The sequence below is a fragment of the Lipotes vexillifer genome, unplaced genomic scaffold (assembly GCF_000442215.2).
Source record: "Lipotes vexillifer unplaced genomic scaffold, Lipotes_vexillifer_v1.1 scaffold802, whole genome shotgun sequence".
In the NCBI taxonomy this organism is placed as follows: Eukaryota; Metazoa; Chordata; class Mammalia; order Artiodactyla; family Lipotidae; genus Lipotes; species Lipotes vexillifer.
This window is the reverse complement of record NW_006790237.1, coordinates 1583778-1601631: the sequence shown is the minus strand read 5'-3', so window position 1 is coordinate 1601631 and position 17854 is coordinate 1583778. Positions and strand designations below refer to the sequence as shown.

General features: G+C 47.8%; 1 protein-coding gene and 1 non-coding gene across 2 annotated transcripts in view; one reads left to right on the top strand and one right to left on the bottom strand.

The window, feature by feature from the left end:
• The window catches only part of MYH14 (myosin heavy chain 14), an 87740-nt gene that overhangs the window by 36592 nt on the left and 33294 nt on the right, over nt 1-17854 (bottom strand). The window contains exons 14-21 of the mRNA XM_007463432.1: nt 16718-16832; nt 13177-13364; nt 10114-10235; nt 7489-7558; nt 7191-7351; nt 5950-6058; nt 3042-3173; nt 1999-2205 (exon numbers count right to left, since the gene is read on the bottom strand). Coding sequence (XP_007463494.1) covers nt 1999-2205; nt 3042-3173; nt 5950-6058; nt 7191-7351; nt 7489-7558; nt 10114-10235; nt 13177-13364; nt 16718-16832 — 1104 coding nt within the window. The remainder of the gene's footprint in view (nt 1-1998; nt 2206-3041; nt 3174-5949; nt 6059-7190; nt 7352-7488; nt 7559-10113; nt 10236-13176; nt 13365-16717; nt 16833-17854) is intronic.
• On the top strand, nt 8553-8625 carry TRNAG-CCC (transfer RNA glycine (anticodon CCC)). Its single transcript has one exon. It is a non-coding gene; the product is annotated as a tRNA-Gly (tRNA).

Here is a 17854-nt window from a genome sequence, read left to right as displayed (position 1 = left end):
ATGCAGGGTACACGGGTTCGATCCCTGGTCTGGGAAGATCCCACACGCCACGGAGCAGCTAAGACCGTGTGCCACAACTACTGAGCCCAACTGCTGCAACTACTGAAGCCTGCGTGCCTAGAGCCCGTGCTCCACAGCAGGGGGAAGCCACCTCAATGAGAAGCCCACGCATGGCAAGGAAGAGTAGCCCCCGCTCGCCACAACTAGAGAAAGCCCACACGCAGCAACAAAGACTCAACACAGCCAAAAATAAATAACTAGATAGATAATTAAAAAAAACAAAAAAACCCAAGCTCAGGGAACTCCCTGGTGGTCCAATGGTTAGGACTTGGCGCTCTCACTGCCGAGGGCCTGTGTTCAATCCCTGATCGGGAAACTAAGATCCTGCAAGCTGAGTGGCACAACAAAACAAAACAAAACCCCACAGGCTCATAGATGCAGAGAACAGATTGGTGGTTGCCAGAGGTGTACGGGTAGGGAGGTGGGAGAAATGGGTGAAGGGGCTCAAACTTCCAGTTATGAAATAAGTCATGGGGATGTAATGTACTGCATGGCAGCTGTAGCTAATAATACTTTATTGTGTATTTGAAAATTGCTAAGGGAGTAGATCTTAAAAATTCTCATAAGAAAAATATTTTTCTAACTACTTAAGGTGCTGGATGTAAATTAGACTTATTGCAGTGATCACTTTGCAATGTATATAGATATCGAATCATTATGTGTACACCTGAAACTAATATAATGTTATATGTCAATTACACCTCAATTTTAAAAAATTCAATATTATGTGTGGCCTTGATGGCTGGTAAAATTGGGAGTCTCTATAATGGCCTAATCACAAGTCCTTCTACCTGCCCTGCTACCAAAGATAAGGTCCCCTAACCAATAACCCTCTGTATCCTGGGGACCAGACAGGGTACCTGCTTATCCCTATCTAGTAGGCTTCAGTTACCTGCTAGTCCTTGGAATTATTTAAAACAAACCAATCGGGAACTCCCTGGTGGTCCAGTGGTTAGGACTCTGTGCTTCCACTGTAGAGGGTATGGGTTCGATCCCTGGTCGGGGAACTAAAATCCCACATGCCGTGAGGCACAGCCAAAAAATAAATAAATAAATAAAATAAACAAACCAATCACATCTTCCTGCAGGAACCAGGGGTCACCTCATCCTCTTGTTACCACTAGGCTTGCCTCTCACAGCTGCAGCTTGTTCATGCCATTTCTGAATGCAACCCCACTGTGACTCTCTGTGCCATGGTGTCTGCCTCCCTCAGGCTGTGAGTATTTGTGACTAATAACGTGCTTTCTATCTCATCTGTCCAGGATCAGGTGTGGTGTGTTAGGCCATTCCCATAACCACAGGGCAGGATCCCTGCCCCCCTCACCAATGGGGTCAAGAGGAGGTGATTAAAGCACTACTGAGTTCTTAAAATGTGACCAGTCTGAGGAGTTGAATTTTCAATTTAATTCGATTTCTTTTAAATTTAAAACCAGTCACTCAATTAATTACTGGGGAACTTTTAAGTATGTTTGGATCAACTTGGGGATGTTAATCTACTTTTTTTCACTGAAGAAGTTATGAAACACAAATGCAGATGAAGTCCTGCCAATGAAAATTTAGCATCTGAATTGAGATGTGCCTTAAGTGTAAAATACACAATGGATTTTGAAGGGGAACCATGGCAGGGCAGCCTGCCTTGGAATGCAGCAGCACAGAGGCAAATGGAGCCAGGAGATGGAGAGAGGCAGAGTACTGAAGCTACTGCTTGAGCACCCGGATCCAGCCATGCCTGAAGCTTACCCATTCTAGAGTCTCCCATTAATTTGAAAGCCAAAAAAAAAAAGTATTCTTTTTGCTTAAGACACTTTGAGCTGAGTTTTGTTTTGTTTCATTTTTTTCAAATTCATGGCCAAAAGAGGCAGGGTTTGCTGAAGCAAAGGTGTGTGGGGTAAACAGAAGGGGTGGGGGGAGGTGGCCTCGGGCGCATGGGGGCCAGACCTGTATATGTTGCTGCAGCCTCCTCTTCTCGGTTTGCAGCTGGCGGCTGCACTCCTCCTCCTCGCCCACACGGGCCTCTAGCTCCGACACCACCAGTTCGAGCTCCTGCTTTCGGGCTGCCAGCCGCCCCCGGGTCTCCTCAGTCTCAGCACACAATTCTGCCTCTGCTCGCAGTTGCTCTGCCAGGCGGGCACGCTCCTCTTCCAGCTGGGGATGGGGTGGGAGGTCAGCGTCCATTAGGTAGTGCTCCCAGGATGGCCCTCAGTGGAGCACAAGGCCCCTCCTGCCCGCTGAGTTACTTTGCCCTTTGAGGCCTGGGGGGCAGGAGGGAGAGATGGAAGACAGTCCCCCATCCTGCTCTTCATCTCAGGATGACCCCTAGTCACCAAGTCAGACCCCTGGGGGCCTCCCTCTCCCTCACCTCCCTACAGCCCATCAGTCCCCAGCTCCACCCCTCCTGCCCCCTCCTCTCTCCCCATAACCCTAACAGGCTTGAGCCTCATCCTCTCCCAATGGACTCTCTTCCTGGTCTCCCAGCCTCCAGTCTCTCCATCTCCAGTCCATCCTCCAAATAGCCCCAGGGAGGACTTTCTATCAGCTCACAGTGCATTTAATACTCCTACGCCTAGAAATTTAACCAAAGGAAATAATTCTGAAAAAACAAACAGAAAAATGCTCAAGAAGAGGTTTGCTTCAGCGTTATTTTAAGATTCCAGAAATACTGGCAACAGTTACAAGTCCACCGCCTGTGTAGGACAGCCCAGCCCCTGCGCTGCCCCGAAGCTGGACCAGCCTCCTGATCATCTCGGCTCTGCAGCAACCAGCCCCACCCCCACTCAATACCCTGGCTACATCCCCAGGGCCCCGCTCCCAGCATCTCGCCGCTCAACCACACCAGTTTCCGCCCCCATTCGGCCCCAGTAAACCTCGGTTCTCCGCCAGCCCGCAACCTACCCCTGCCCCCGACCCAGCTCAGCTGGAAGCCCCGCCCACCATCGGCTCCTCCCACCGCCACGCCCTCACCCGGGGACCTCGCCCCTTACCTGCGCCACGCGGCCCTGGAGCTCGCCCACCTCGCGGGCACTCTGCTGCTGCAGCTCTTGCACTTTCTGTAGTTCCTGCGCCCGTGCCTGCAGCACCTCATCCTGCCGCGTTACCTGCAGCAGTGGCTTCACCTAGGGGGACAGGAGGGATGGTGGGTGACTGGCTCCCACCGTGGGAGGCCGCTGGGCTCAGGAGCTAAGAACTCACGCTCTGAGCAGGGCCGCATTCCTGGGTTCGCATGCCAACTCCTCCACTACTGGCCTTGTGACCTCATCAGTCGGAATGAGTGAATGACTTCACATTTGCCAACAGCCTAGAACAGTCCGGGGTACATTACAAGCAGCACTAAATGTGTCCCTTTTTTGCTACAGGGTCCCTTTGCCTACAGGAGACACTGTGCCTCAAAGTTCTTGGTCCAAGGTCCACAGTGAGAGATACACTTTACGCTGTGTGATTCCAGGCTGGAGTGACAGGCCAGCCCCACAGACACATGAATAACCGAAATGAAAGTTTCACCAAACCACCCTCCCCTTTGCTAAGCGGGATATACTCTGCTCATGTCTGTTCTATTGCTTTTTCTTTGGTTCTCCTCAACTCCGATTCTTCTCAACTTCTCTACTGTATTTGATTCTTTTTCTATTTTATTATCTTCCTTTCTGAGCTAATTCATAGCATTTATCACAGCTATAACTTTCTGTTTATTTGTGGGATTCATTCACTGATGCCTGTGTGGACCAAGAATGTTGCCGGACATCGCCTGACATATCAGTAAACAGAGGACGTTGAGGCCATCAAGCCGTGAGCCACTGCACCTGCCCCCAACGGTGCACCCTGAGGGGATTCAGGATGGAGGAAAACAGGACACTGTCCCTAGGTCATTAAGGTGCATATCAAAGGAATAATTTCATTCAGCCCAGACTCTTGCATCTTCCCATTCAGAGAAAAGCGCTAAATTCATTAACTCAAGATGGCTGGTTTTTCTTTAATTAGCAGTAATCTCGATGTTTGACTACCTGGTTTTGTTTGTTTGTTTCAAAACTCCTATATATCCCGGCTCCTCCCTTACCTCTTTGGAACAGTCCCTCAGAGCTATCTGAGGGCCGTATCCCAGGCTAAAGTCCTCAGTAAAGCCCCAAACAAAACATACTTTTCAGCTTGTAGGTTGTGTATTTTTTTTCAGTCGACACCTGGCAAACCACACCTCCTGTCCCCAGACCTAGGATAGGCAAACTTTTTCTTAAAAGGCCAGCTAGGAAATATCTGAGGCTTTGCAGGCTATCCTGTCTCTGTTTTAACTACTCCATTCAGCTGCTATAACTCAAAAACAGGCACAGACAATACAGTAACCAAACCAATGGGCACTTACAAAAACAGGTGTCTGGCCCATGGGCCATAGCTTACCAACCCCTGCCCTAAACTGTGGGCTCCACGGGGCAGGGCACTGTATTTTTTTTTTTTTAATTGAAGTATATAGTTGATTTACAATGTTGTATTAGTTTAAGGTGCACAGCATAGTGATTCAGTTATATATAACTACATATATTCTTATATATTCTAATATATATATATATATATATATATATATTCTTTGTTAGATTCTTTCCCATTATAGGTTATTACAAGATATTGGGTATAGTTCTCTGTGTTATACAGTAGGTCCTTGTTGGTGGGGCATTGTCTGTTTTTATTTACCATTTTATTATTGTACCCTCAAAAGTTACTGGCATATAGTAGGTGCTCAGTTAACATGGGCTGAGGGCATGTAGGCTGACAGTTCAGACGTCATATTCAGAATTACACTGAACAGCTGTGTTTTTGCCTCCAAATCTCCATCCTCCTTCCTGCTCTCCAATTTCCCATTGGGAGAACACCCTACCTCGAAGCTCACACACTTGGCTCTGCCCCTCTGCATTGGGGAGGCATGTGATGCCAGCCTGGCTCATCTGATGTGTACTGACTGGTTCTAGGATGGTCATATGACTCCAGCCAGGCCAGTGAGAGTGAAACCTGGGACTCTGGCTGGAGCTCTGTGATAAAAAAAGACCACGCTGGCCTAGTTGGTGGCCGCCATGTGGGAAAAGTCTGCAGGGATCATCATGGAGGAAAGTCACATGGGAGGCACAGAATGTCAGACAACTAACATTGTTTGGGCCCTTGTGCAATAAAGGGTTAACTCAGCAGGTCTGGGTTGTTCAAACCCTGCACATTTCAAGGAAAGGACTGGCCCTTGGCTGGTTCCTGGGAGATCATCTCTAAACCTTTGGATTATCCTGCCTGATAAGAGTCCTTTGTTTACCTTGACCTCTGGAGGGGCTGGAGTAACTAAGGTCAACCATGTGGAAAGTCAAGGGGGTCAATCACATGCCTATGAAAACCCTAGACACTAAGGCTTGGGTAAGCTTCCTTGGTTGGCAATATTCCATATGTGCTGTCATACAGCATTTCTACAAGAATTAAGCCCTATCTGTACAATTCTACTGGGAGTGGACAATTGGAAGCTTGTGTCTGGTCTCTCCTGGACTCTGCCCTGTGCACCTTTTACCTTTTCTGATTTTAATGTCCATCCTTTCACTGTAATAAACCGTAACCATGAGAATAACAGCTTTTCTAAGTTCTGTGAGTCCTTCCAGTGAATCATTGAATCTTAGGGGGTCTTAGGGACCTCAACTCAACCCTAGATCCAGCTTCACCTAAAGCTGTCCCACATCTTTTATCCATGTTGGTTTGAGTCAGATTTTTTGTCGCTTGTTACCTCAAGAATCCTGACGAACAAAAGGTGGGCTGATTAGTCCCATTTTACAGATGTACAAAACTGAGGCCCAAACCAAGAAAGTCACTTGCCCAAGCAGACCTGGCCCCAAGGACCTGTCTCCTTGACACTTGGGCCACCTCTCCAGGTGCCCTCACCTTGATGAAGAGCCGCCACCACTGCCAGTGTCTCAGCTTGAGGTAAGCTGCACAGTTCCGCTGCATCACCCTCAGAGCACTCTGCTGCTGCTGGCGCTTCTGGAAGGCCCTGGGTGGGGAGATGGGCGGGTAGGACAATGGAGACTCAGCCCCTCCAGGCCCTGCCCCCTTAGCAAGGGAGCAAAGCTCTCTTCAATTAGTCAACCATTATTAAATGCCTACTGTGTGCAAGCACTGCTCTGTTATCAGTAAATCTTGTTGGGTTCCGTCTCTCAGTCTCTCTGCCCTTGCCTCTCTCTGCCCTGTTCCCTCCTCTCTGTTCCCATAGTCCCAGCCCCAGTTCAGCCCCAGCCTCATCTTCCACCCACTGGACCATCACCCCAGCCTCCTCCCCAGCTTCCCAGCCTCCAGAGAGGGCTTTCTATGTCCACAGCTGACCCACCCCTCCCCTGCTCCTCAGTGCCCCTGGATATGGTCCCTGCCCCTCTGCCTGGTGTTTGGAGAGTCCTTTATTCTCTGATCCTTCCTCTGGGCCAGTTCCAAGGCAGAAGGAGACTCTCCTGAAAACTCCCTGCATTCCTGAAATGTACCAGGTTCTCACATCACTGGGCCTTGGCACAAGCTGTCACGCCTGCCTGGAACACCTTTCCCATCCTCCTTCATCTACCTGGTCTGAAGGGCCTCTTGCTGTACCTGTATGACCCCCATCAAAGCACATCTCACCCTGGACTGTGACACTTTGTGCCCGTGTATGTCTCCCCCTCCAGATTGGAGTCCCTTGAGGGACTGGCCCCTAAGGTGATCACACGGACCTGGTTTGCCTGGGACTTTCTCTGTTTTAGCACAGAAGATCATGCATCCTGGGAAACCTCCAGTCCCAGGCAAACCAGGATGGTTGGTCACCCTGTGGCTGAGTCTAGCTCTTCTCCGTGTCCCCAGCATTGCTCAGAAGCCTCAGGGACTGTAGAACCAAGAAGCCTGGGCATCCAGTGGCTCCATCCTTTTGTTCTCAGCCCTTCTACCATCCTAGAGGCCCTGACATCTGGAGCCAACTGGCCTTCTACCATCCTGGAGCCTCCCTGACCCAGCCTCTGGGGCCATCTGGTCAACCTCCTTCCTGACCCAGCCTCCGGGACCATCTGGTCAACCTCCCCCTGAACCAGCCCCTGGGGCCATCTGGTCAACCCCTCCCTGAACCAGCCATGGCCAACGTGACCCCAAGAGATAGTGTGGAGCCGCACTTGCGAGCCAGGTATCCCCGGGCAGCTGCCTGGAAGGACACAATGATGTCTGTGACCTTCAGGTCCCGCTCTTCTTCTAGCTGGGCCAGAACCCCTGCCCGGAAGAAGATCTTGCTTTGTCCCACGCGGTAGAGGTTAGGGTCCAATTCCAGGGCCTGGATCTGTGAGAGTCGGGGAGGGGTCGTGAGGAGGAAGGGTGATGAAAGGGGAGGCTCCAGTTCAACCTCCTCCACCACCTGAGACTGTGCACACACGTTCACACTCATGCACCCACCCTCAGCCTCCACCTCACACTCACCATCTTCTCACAGGCCTGCTTCCCATCCATAAAGCCCTTGGGGATGGCATTGGGTGTCAGGATCTCGTACCTGAAGTGGGTGGGGAGGGGTGGGGGAGGGGTGAAGAGTAACAGCAAACTGTCACCATGGCCAGGCACTGGGTTCAGAGTGACAAATAGCAATAATAACAATAACAATAGGAACAGTAAGAAAAACAAATATTTCAGTATTACCGAGGGCCACACACCAGGCTGAGAGCATTAATACCACCACCAATGCCAACATCATCAATATGTCCTAGCTGTGTCCACTCCTAGGACACACCACATGCTGATTACGAGTGTTTAATTACACCAACACCATAGGTCATTGAGACGTAAAAGAAAAGTGTGTCTCGGAAGTGTGAGAATAACAACAAATAGGGGCTGATGTTCTTGAACTTATTACGTGTCAGGTCCTGAGCTAAGTGCTTTACAGCTGTTTCTTTCACATTTCTCAGTGCAACTCCAAATTTTAACAGTACGTTTCATAAGCACACATGTGTCTGTCCTCAGAGCCTTTCTCCTGCTGTGCTCTCTCCCTGGATCCTGACATTTCATTAAAATAATGCATATTAGATATACAACATATATACACACATATATACACAAACACATATATCATATACATAATATTACATATTAATGTCATATATTAATATGCGATATTTTTTGACTGGTGATTGAGAAACGTGTGTGTGTGTGTGTGTGTGTGTGTGTGTGTGTGTGTGTGTGTGTGTATCAGAGTTTCTCAGTCACCAGGGATCTTGTTAAAATGCAGATACTAATTCAGTAAGTCTGGGGTGGGGCCTGAAAATGTGCATACCTAACAAGCTGTCAGGTGATACTGATGCTGCTGGTCTGGGGACCACACTTTGAGTATGAAACTGCAGACCTGCACTGTCCAGTGCAGCAGCTACTGGCCACACGCAACTACTGAGCCCCTGAAACATGGCTGGGGCAATTGGGCAACTGGATTTTTAAATGCGTTTCATTTTAACTAAGTGAAGTTTAAATTTAAAAACTGAAACAGGGGGAACTTCCCTTCCCTGGTGGGCCAGTGGTTAATACTCTGCACTCCCAATGCAGGGGGCCCAGGTTCGATCCCTGGTCAGGGAACTAGATCCTGCATGCTGCAACTAAGACCCAGCACAGCCAAATAAATCAATAAATATTAAAAAAACAGGGCTTCCCTGGTGGCGCAGTGCTTGAGAGTCCGCCTGCCGATGCAGGAGACGCGGGTTCGTGCCCCGTTTCGGGAGGATCCCACATGCCGCGGAGCGGCTGGGCCCGTGAGCCATGGCCACTGAGCCTGCGCGTCCGGACCCTGTGCTCCGCAAATGGGAGAGGCCACAACAGTGAGAGGCCCGCATAACGCAAGAAAAATAAATAAATAAATAAATAAATAAATAAATAAATAAATAAATATTAAAAAAACAAAACAAAACTGAAGCAGTGTAAAATATTTTTCTGTTCAACACAATTTATTTCTTTTCCTTTTTTTTGGCCACTCATCTTGTGGGGATGTTAGTCCCCCAACCAGGGACTGAACATGTGCCCTCAGCAGTAAAAGCAGGGAGTCCTAACCACTGGACCGCCAGGGAATTCCCACAATTTCATTGTTTTGATAGGACTACATTTCACTTTGACCACTGGAAATTTAGTGTCTGAATTGAGATGTGCTACAGGGGTAAGACATACACCAAATTTCGAAGACTTGGTAGGAATAAAAGAATGCACAATGTCTCACTACTAATTTTTTATATTGATTACATGTTAAAATGATCTAATATCTTGAGTGTACTGGGTTAAATAAACTCTTGTTATCATTAATTTCACCTGTTTCTTTTTACTTTTAAAAATATGGCTACTAGAAAATTTTAAATTGTATAGGGGGCTCACATTCTCTTTCTATTGCATGGTGCTGCTATATACAGCTTGCATGAAGCATAATTTTTGTTATAATATTCACCATATTACTGGCTTATATGTTGATATTTTTTTCTTCTCTCCTATTCGACTGCGTTTTTTAAAAAATAAACTTATTTATTTATTTATTTATTTATGGCTGCATTGGGTCTTTGTTGCTGCGCGCGGGCTTCTACTCTTTGTTGTGGTGCACAGGCTTCTCATTGTGGTGGCTTTTGTTGTGAAGCATGGGCTCTAGGTGCACAGGCTTCAGTAGTTGTGGCTCACAGGCTCTAGAGCGCAGGCTCAGTAGTTGTGGTGCACGGGCTTAGCTGCTCTGTGGCATGTGGAAATTTCCCAGACCAGGGCTCGAACCTGTGTCCCCTGCTTTGGCAAGTGGATTCTTAGCCACTGCACCACCAGGGAAGTCCTCGACTGCATTTTTATAAGAAATGCCGATTGCGATACCCAGATCACAACATAGTACTCTATGCCCTTTCTCTTGGGGAGCCCAGTGATTGGGGCATTGCTCTCCCATATCACAGAGGAGAAAGCTGAGACTCAGTAACCAAAGGAACTTGCCCGAAGGCCTGGCCCCTCCACTCGCGCTGAGGCCCCACCCCTGACCCCTCCCAGAAGTAGCAGTTGGGGTGCTTTGGCCGCAGGTACCCGAGCCCTACCCCACCCCATGCCGCTCACCTCTGCCGGAATTCCTGGAAGAGGATGCGGTTGGGAAAGCCCTGGCGACAGATGCGGATGCCCTCCAGGACGCCGTTACAGCGCAGCTGGTCCAGCACCAGCCGCGGCTCCAGCTTCCCAGCCTGCAAAGAGCAGTCACAGACATGCGAGGTCAGTGGCTGCCACACGGAGGCGCCACTCATTGGATGGCAGCCGTCAGGGGAACTCAGGTGGATGGCAGTTTGGGCAGGTCAAAAATGGTTGGCAATTTCACCTGGTTCTACCTATAATTTACTGAGCACCTACTATGTGCCAGGCAGAAATGCCTGCCCCAGGGAGCTCACTATCCACTGGGACAGGTCGACAATAAATGAGGTCAAGACATCACAAACGTCAGAAGTAAATGAGTACTAAGTGCTAAGGAGCAAAGAGCAGAGGGGAGGGAGGACGGAGAGCACTGAATTTGTATTGGACAGTCTGGGAAGGTGATGTGTGAACAAAGCACGTACATCATTATTTTTGGTAGTTAACTTTCATTGCCTTTTCTTTCTCTTACCTTCTTTTTTTCCCCCCAAAGTAATACACAAATGGTAAAAATCTAAACACTACAAAAAAAATTCAAATTATACATTCTGAAAAACAACTCTTGCCTTGCCCAGGGCCCCAGAGAGGTCAACACAATACCCAGGTTTTTATGGAGCCTTCTAGATCAGTTGTTCTCAACCCAGACTACACACTGGAGTCCCCTCACATGCTTAAAAAAGCAAAAACCCCCCACCCAAAAAAAAAAAAAAAAAAAAAAAAAAAAAAAAAAAAAAAAAAAAAAAAAAAAAAAAAAAAAAAGCCCTGGCCCCAGGCTAGGGCAGAATATAAATATCTGGTGGGGAGGAGGGTTAAAAAATGAGAACCACCATTCTGTATCTTTTTCAAGGGCTATCTAAGCATATATGTATTTATTCATCCATCAAATGTTTATTGAATATTCACTGTATGCCACACAATGTGTTCTAAGCATTGGGGACTCAGCAGTAAAAAAGGAGATAAAAGCCCCTGCCCTCAGAATGTTTATGTCCCAGCAAAAAGGGAGTTTCTGTTTATTTATTATTATATATGTTCCCTATTCCTTGGTAATAATGCTTCCATTCTGTGGGAGGGAGGGCGCTATTCCTCCCCCTATGCTCTCAGTCCATGAGTGGCTAGGACTGACCTCATCCTGGCTCCAGACATGGTCATGTGACTCAGGCCAGGCCAATCAGGCTGGTTCAAGGGTGGGCACAAGAGCCATCCTAGACCAGTGAAAGCCAGCCCTGGGACTTCTGCTACATCCATGCTGCCAGAGGCTCTCTCTTTCCTTTAGGGTTGCTGAACTGAAAGAATGAAAGTCTGGAGCCACTGGTGGCTGCTGTGCCACCCTGAGAATGGAGACAGAGATTCATCAGAGAGGAGGCAACACATAGAAAAGCAGAGCCAAGCAAAGGAAAAAGATTCCTGATGTCACCGTTTGAGCACCTGGATCCAACTGTGCCTGAACCTAATGAGGGAATCTTCAATTATGTGAATCTATACATTCTCACTTTTTTTTTTTTGGCCATGCCCTGTGGCTTGTGGTATCTTAGTTCCTCATCCAGGGATGGAACCTGGGCCCTCGGCAGTGAAAGCGTGGAGTCCTAACCACTGGACCGCCGGGGAATTCCTGATACATTCTCACTTTTGCTTAAGCCATCTTAGTGGCTCTCTCAAAAGAGCCCCAAGGAAATGGCTGAAAATAGCTGGAAATTGGAAATAATATATAGGATGGTCTCACAGTAACATTTTGGTTTTTTCCCTCCCTCCCTCCCTCCTTTCCTTCCTTCCTTCCTTCCTTCTATCCTTCCTTCCTCCATTCCACGCTTCAACAAGATATTTGGCAGGCTTGAGTGGGGAGGTGCCCAGCAAGGTCAGGAGACTGATTACATAAAAGGGGACTGAGAAAACTAGTAAATGTGTGCTATATTACAGGATCTCACTGTTGCTAAAAAGAGATGTTGGACTGGAACTTGACATACTGGTGGGAACTCATGGTTTTCAATATATAAAGATAGTTATAGAAATAAACATAGATGTAAGTGTGTGTACACATATATGTGTGTACATGTATATACATATGTGTATGCATGCATGTACATTAGTGTGTACGTACATAGCTCTATTTACTGAGAGGTCCTGGGAGTGACACCTTGATACCATGGAGCACACCTAGCACCCAGATCTTAGACTGTAAGCACCATTCTCCACTTAAAAGGACCAAGGCTCCTTGGAGAAGTGGCTGAGTCCATGTATGCCACATTTCATCAAATAAAAGCCACTATCAATTGTAAAACAAACTGTTATCTCATATACCACCAAGAAAGAAAAACTCTTGTCAATTAAACTCTGACAGGCCTTTGATTGTAAGCCACATCCCAACTTCAGAGATGCTAAAATGTCACAATAAGGGTGTCTTAGATTTGATAAAATATGGTATTTACAGCTATGAGAAACACACAGATCCACCTACTCAATAACCACAGCTCCTACTTTCTGAGGACAGTATAAGCCCCAGGCACCTCGTTTCACCTTCTACTATGCTGACCCTTCTCTACAGGGCCTATTCTCTGATTTTCCCAACAAGAAAACTTATTGGTGGCCTGGGAGGCCAGGCATGGTCTCCCCACACTTACATGACACTCCCGGCTCCAACGGTCTTTTTTCCATCCCTTGTACCTTTCATGCTCCAACCAACCACTGGGCTTCTGCACAAGCTGTTCTCTGCTTAGAATACCACTTATCCTTCCAATTTCAGACCTCACCTTCTCCAGAGAGCCCTCCCTGACTTCACTGTATTCCCACTACCTGGCACCTAGTAGGTGCTCAGTAAAACTTAAGTCCTATGAATGAATGAATTTTCCTAACAGGGCATTGAGCCTGGGAGGGAAAACAACTTGCTAGAGGTCACACAGCCAGTCAGAAGTGAGCCTGGGGCCAGACATGGTTCCAGCCACATTCAGTGACTGGGACTTTACCCACTGCCAGAGCTGCCTTCCCTCCCCGGGCTGGGTCACTCACCCTCTTCTCATGGTTGGGGATGATACAGCGGACGAAGCTGGGGTTGGTGTTGCTGAGTGTGGCCATGAGGCGGCTCAGGGACTCCTTGTAGAGCTGTCCCACCGTCCGGAACATGCCCCGGCGTGGGCGGCCACCAGGCGGGCCATCCCCAAGGCTGTTCACCTGCTCCAGTCCCACGATGCCCTCCACTGTGGGAGGAGGAAACAGATGTAGAGAGAGAGAGAGTAAAGTCAAAGGTCAGTTTTAGGGGGCTGGGTTGGCCAAAGGTCAAGGATCTTATTATTTATAGGACCTGGCACTTTACATATGAAACACCTCTCACAGCCTAGTAAGGTAGGTGTTATCACCCCATTGGACTGATCAGCAAACTGAGGCTCAGAAAGATGGAAGACTGTGCCCAAGGCCACACAGCTTAGGATCTGAAGACCCAGGATCTGAACCCAGGCAGTATGAATCTTCTCGAACCCTGGTCTCTGACCCTTCTTTTCCATTTTCCTTATCAGCAAATGATGATGATGAAGATAGAAAATGCTTCCTTAGCACTTATTCTCTGCCAGGCACTGCTCAAAGCACTTGACATACATCAGCTTATTTATAAGCCTACAAAAATCATTCCCATTTTATAGATGAGGAAACTGAGGCACAGAGAGGGAAAAGGGCGATAACCACAGCTGCATTTTCAGGAACTTGAAACAGTGTCACATTAAAAATGTAATGAAGTCTGGCTTTATTACGATATTTGAAATAAGGCAATATTTAAAATAAGGCAAAAAAATAAAAATACATAAATAAAAAGAAATGAAAAAACATAAAATAAAATAAGGCAAACTGCCTCCATAGTCACTATTTTCCCAGAAAGGCCTGATTTCATGATAAATTTTTTTCCCCTATGGTCATTTGATGCTGTCACTTCACCTAGTGAGAAATATGCACTCCTTTGTCTCAAATTCTACGTACTGAATCATTCCCAGTTTCTCAAGAACCTGCAGCTGGGGCAGAATCTGATGGCTTGCAATCCCCAGTCATAAGGGTTATCATGGTCAACTAGATAACTCGCTCTGAGGGCAGTGCTTGGCACACAGTGGGGGCTCAGATATGGCATTTTTCCTCCCCAGGTTCAAGTCTCCCTCCTACCGCCATGCTCCTAGTTATTACCAAAAGGATAATTATCATTAAGTTCTTATAGCACAGGTAAGAGCAGAGGCTCTGGGTTCAAATCCCAGCTCTGTCCCTTACTGGCTGTGTGACCACAGGCAGGTGACTTAACCTCTCTGTGCTTCCATGTCCTCATCTGTATAACAGGGGTAAGAGTACTAACAGCTGCCTGATTAGGTTGTTCGGAGGATTCCATGTGTTAATAATGGTAAAAGGGCTTTGCACAGTGCACAGCACACAGTATGGGTTCAATTAATGCCAGCTGACACTATCACAGTTGTTTGCACTTTTACATGCAGTTTAGTTAGGAGAAGGCCTCGTGCTGCTACAAAGAGTCTGGAAACTGCTAAGGGAGCCAACAAGGGGTGGGGACGGGAAAGAAGAGGGAAAGATCTCTGTATGGTAAGGAAAGGGGAAAGACGTTCAAAACCAGGTTCCCGGTCCAAAGGGCCCACCCTCCTTGTCTGGCAAATCTCACCCGTTGATGCACAGCAACACCCACCCCCTGACGGAGAAATGGCAGAGCCGTGCCTCCCTGAAGATCCTGGGGGCGACGGTGGGAAGGAGCCAAGGAAAGAGAACTGCTGCAAGCCCCCGTGTTCTGGGTGGGGGTGAGGACAGATGGGGGAAGAGGCAGGGAGATGGGATGGGAGGTGCAAAGGGAGCAGCATGAGAAGAGGCAGGAAGAAAAAAGAAGAAAGAGTTATTAGTCAACAGCACAGAGCAAAGCAGGAGGAGGAACCTGATCCTGGCCATGAACTTTTAAAGCCAGGGAGACTGTCCTGTTCAGCTTTACGAGGGCATCAATGTTGGTTGAAAGGGTGAATGTCCCCTGTGAATTTAATACCCGGGGGAAAAAACTTCTCTCCCTATAGGTTGAGTCTGTATCTGTTTTATTAGGTATCCCCTTTTGTCCTGGCCGCCAGGAAGCTCAAGGACTAACTCAAGGCTCCCACCCAGCTTGTTGAAGAGAATTTGTCTCATTTGCCTTTTCCCCTGGGCTTCCAGGATGTTGGGTACCCAACTCTGGGCTGTCAGGATGCCCGAAAGCAAAGCCAACTCTGGGCTCAGGGCAGCTGTAGTAGAGGTTGATGCAGAAATGGCCCCAATCCCCTACCCCTCTCTGTGACTTGCAGCTCCTTGAATCTGCGCTGGCCTTGTGACTTGCTTTGTTCAGAAGAACTGTGGAGGAAATAATACTGTGTGGGGCTCCAGTCTAGGACTCAAGAGGCTTTGCCACTTCTGCTTTCTCTCTTGGAACACTTTGAGAGCTGAGCATATATAGGGTGGAGCATGTGAAGGATTAGGGGGAACATCATGTGCCCATGAACGTGGCACAAATTTTAAAGAAGTTGATGGGGAAGATTTTCAGTCTGAAGATGATTCTCGGCAGAATCTGGTTCTGTTACTGAACATCAAACAATGCTTTTCAATCCCTCTTGTATAAACTATATGAGATACTAACATCAAATTTCTCTGTCTAAAATCAGCTCACCATATCAAGGTGTGCTATGCCCTTTCGCTCTGTGAGTTTGTTTTGGGAATGACTCATCTTGCTTATTTTGTTCTCTTGTCCAATTGCATGGGCTGGCACTTCTACTACTATGCTTTTCACTTCAATAAAAGATTAAGGCAAACTGACAGATTCTGGAAACCCAGAATCAGGAAACCAAGATGCTGGTTCTGTCTGTTTTATAAAATCATCTCTCAAACCTCCTCTAAGGATGGAGGGCAAGGATGGACAGGGCTTGCTGGTCTGAAAGTGTCAGTTTGAAAAGACTGACGGCCAAACTCACATGGGCCTTGTTGGAGCAGGAAAACTCCAAAACTATACCTCGGTTTTTGCTCCTTTTTTTCTTCCCTGAATCCCTGAAGGGAACTTAGGGAGAGATCAATGAAAGCAAAGCCTATAAGTTGACTAACCTGTAAATACTGCCCTTCTGAGTTCTCTTGTTGTTATTAATTCTTTTTCAGTCGAATCTCTTGATTTTTTTTTTTTTAGGGATCATATGCCATCTACAATTAATAACTTCATTGTTTCCTTTTGAATATTCATATACTTATTTCTTTTTCTGGTCTGATTGTATAAACTATTATCGCCAAAACAGTTTTTCACAGCAGTGTTGACAGTGGGCATCCTTGTCTTGTTTCTGATTAAGGAGGAGTGTTTTATCATTGAGTGTGATGCTGGTTTGAGATATTAATCAACCAATCACTAATTGGAATCACTACTGTAAGGCTGTCTGGCCTACTGGCACCAGTTCTGCCTCTGAGCAGACAACTCAGGTTCAGAACTCAGACTCTGGAACAAAAGTGTTCACACTGTGAGTTGGGAGAAGGGATGCACAGAGCTCCAGGGACAGGGCTTGGGGAAGCTGATCCTTACCGTCTTTCCAGATCTCTGCTGTTAGCCGGTCTGTGCTCTGGTGAAGCAAGGCTGCGACACTGTCATTCAGAGGGTCCATGTTTTTCATCAGCCACTCATTGGCCTTGTAGTCAACCTGAATGAAATTGGGCACAGGAGGGTGGTGGGATAGTGGGTTCACCAGCACTGCTGATTTCCCAAGGAGCCTCCCAGAAGCTCTGAGATTCCCAGCTCTGGGGCTCACCACTCAGGGGACAGCACTGGTGGACACCTTGTGCCCATATCCTGAACTGCACCCACCCGCAGCATGGTCCCTCTCCCTTTCTGTATTTCCCTTAAGAGGACTCTGCCCACCTCTGGGACCTCATCCACCAACACTTCTTTCCTTATTCATTTAGCCACTCTGGTCCTCAAACGTGCAAGCTTATTTCCACCTCAGGATTTTGACCCCTGCCGTTCCCGCCACCTGTGATTCCCTCTCTGTGGATTATCACGTGGCCAGCTCCCTTCCAAGGAGTCACAGTCTTGACCACCACGATTCCCTGCACACGTTCCCCCCCACCAGATGGTGGCTTCCAGAGGCCAGGGCCTGAGTCTGACTCACAACCAGCAGAGGACTGGGCACACAGGAAATCTTAGCAAATGTCTGGAAAACAACTGAGTTCTAGAACAGAACACATGGGTCTCCTACCCCTCAGCCTTTGTGTATGCTGTTCCCTCCACCCATTCTTTTCTGGCTACGGGTTACTCATCATTTATTTTATTATTATTTTTTAATATATTATTTATTTATTTGGCTGCACCAGGTCTTAGTTGTGGCATGCAGGATCTAGTTCCCTGAGCGGGGATCGAATCCAGGCCCCCTGCATTGGGAGCATGTTGTCTTACCCACTGGAACACCAGGGAAGTTCCTACTCATCATTTAGACCAGGGATTGGCAAACAATGGCCTCCCGGCCAAATCTACCTCCTGTTATAAATAAAGTTTTAGGGACCTCCCTGGTGGTCCAGTGATTAAGAATCCGCCTTCCAATGCAGGGGACGCAGGTTCAATCCCTGGTTGGGGAACTAGGATCCCACGTGTCGCGGGCCAAGTAAGCCCGCGCGCCACAGCAAGGAGGCCGCACAGGGTGCGGCGACTGAGACCCGACGCAGCCAA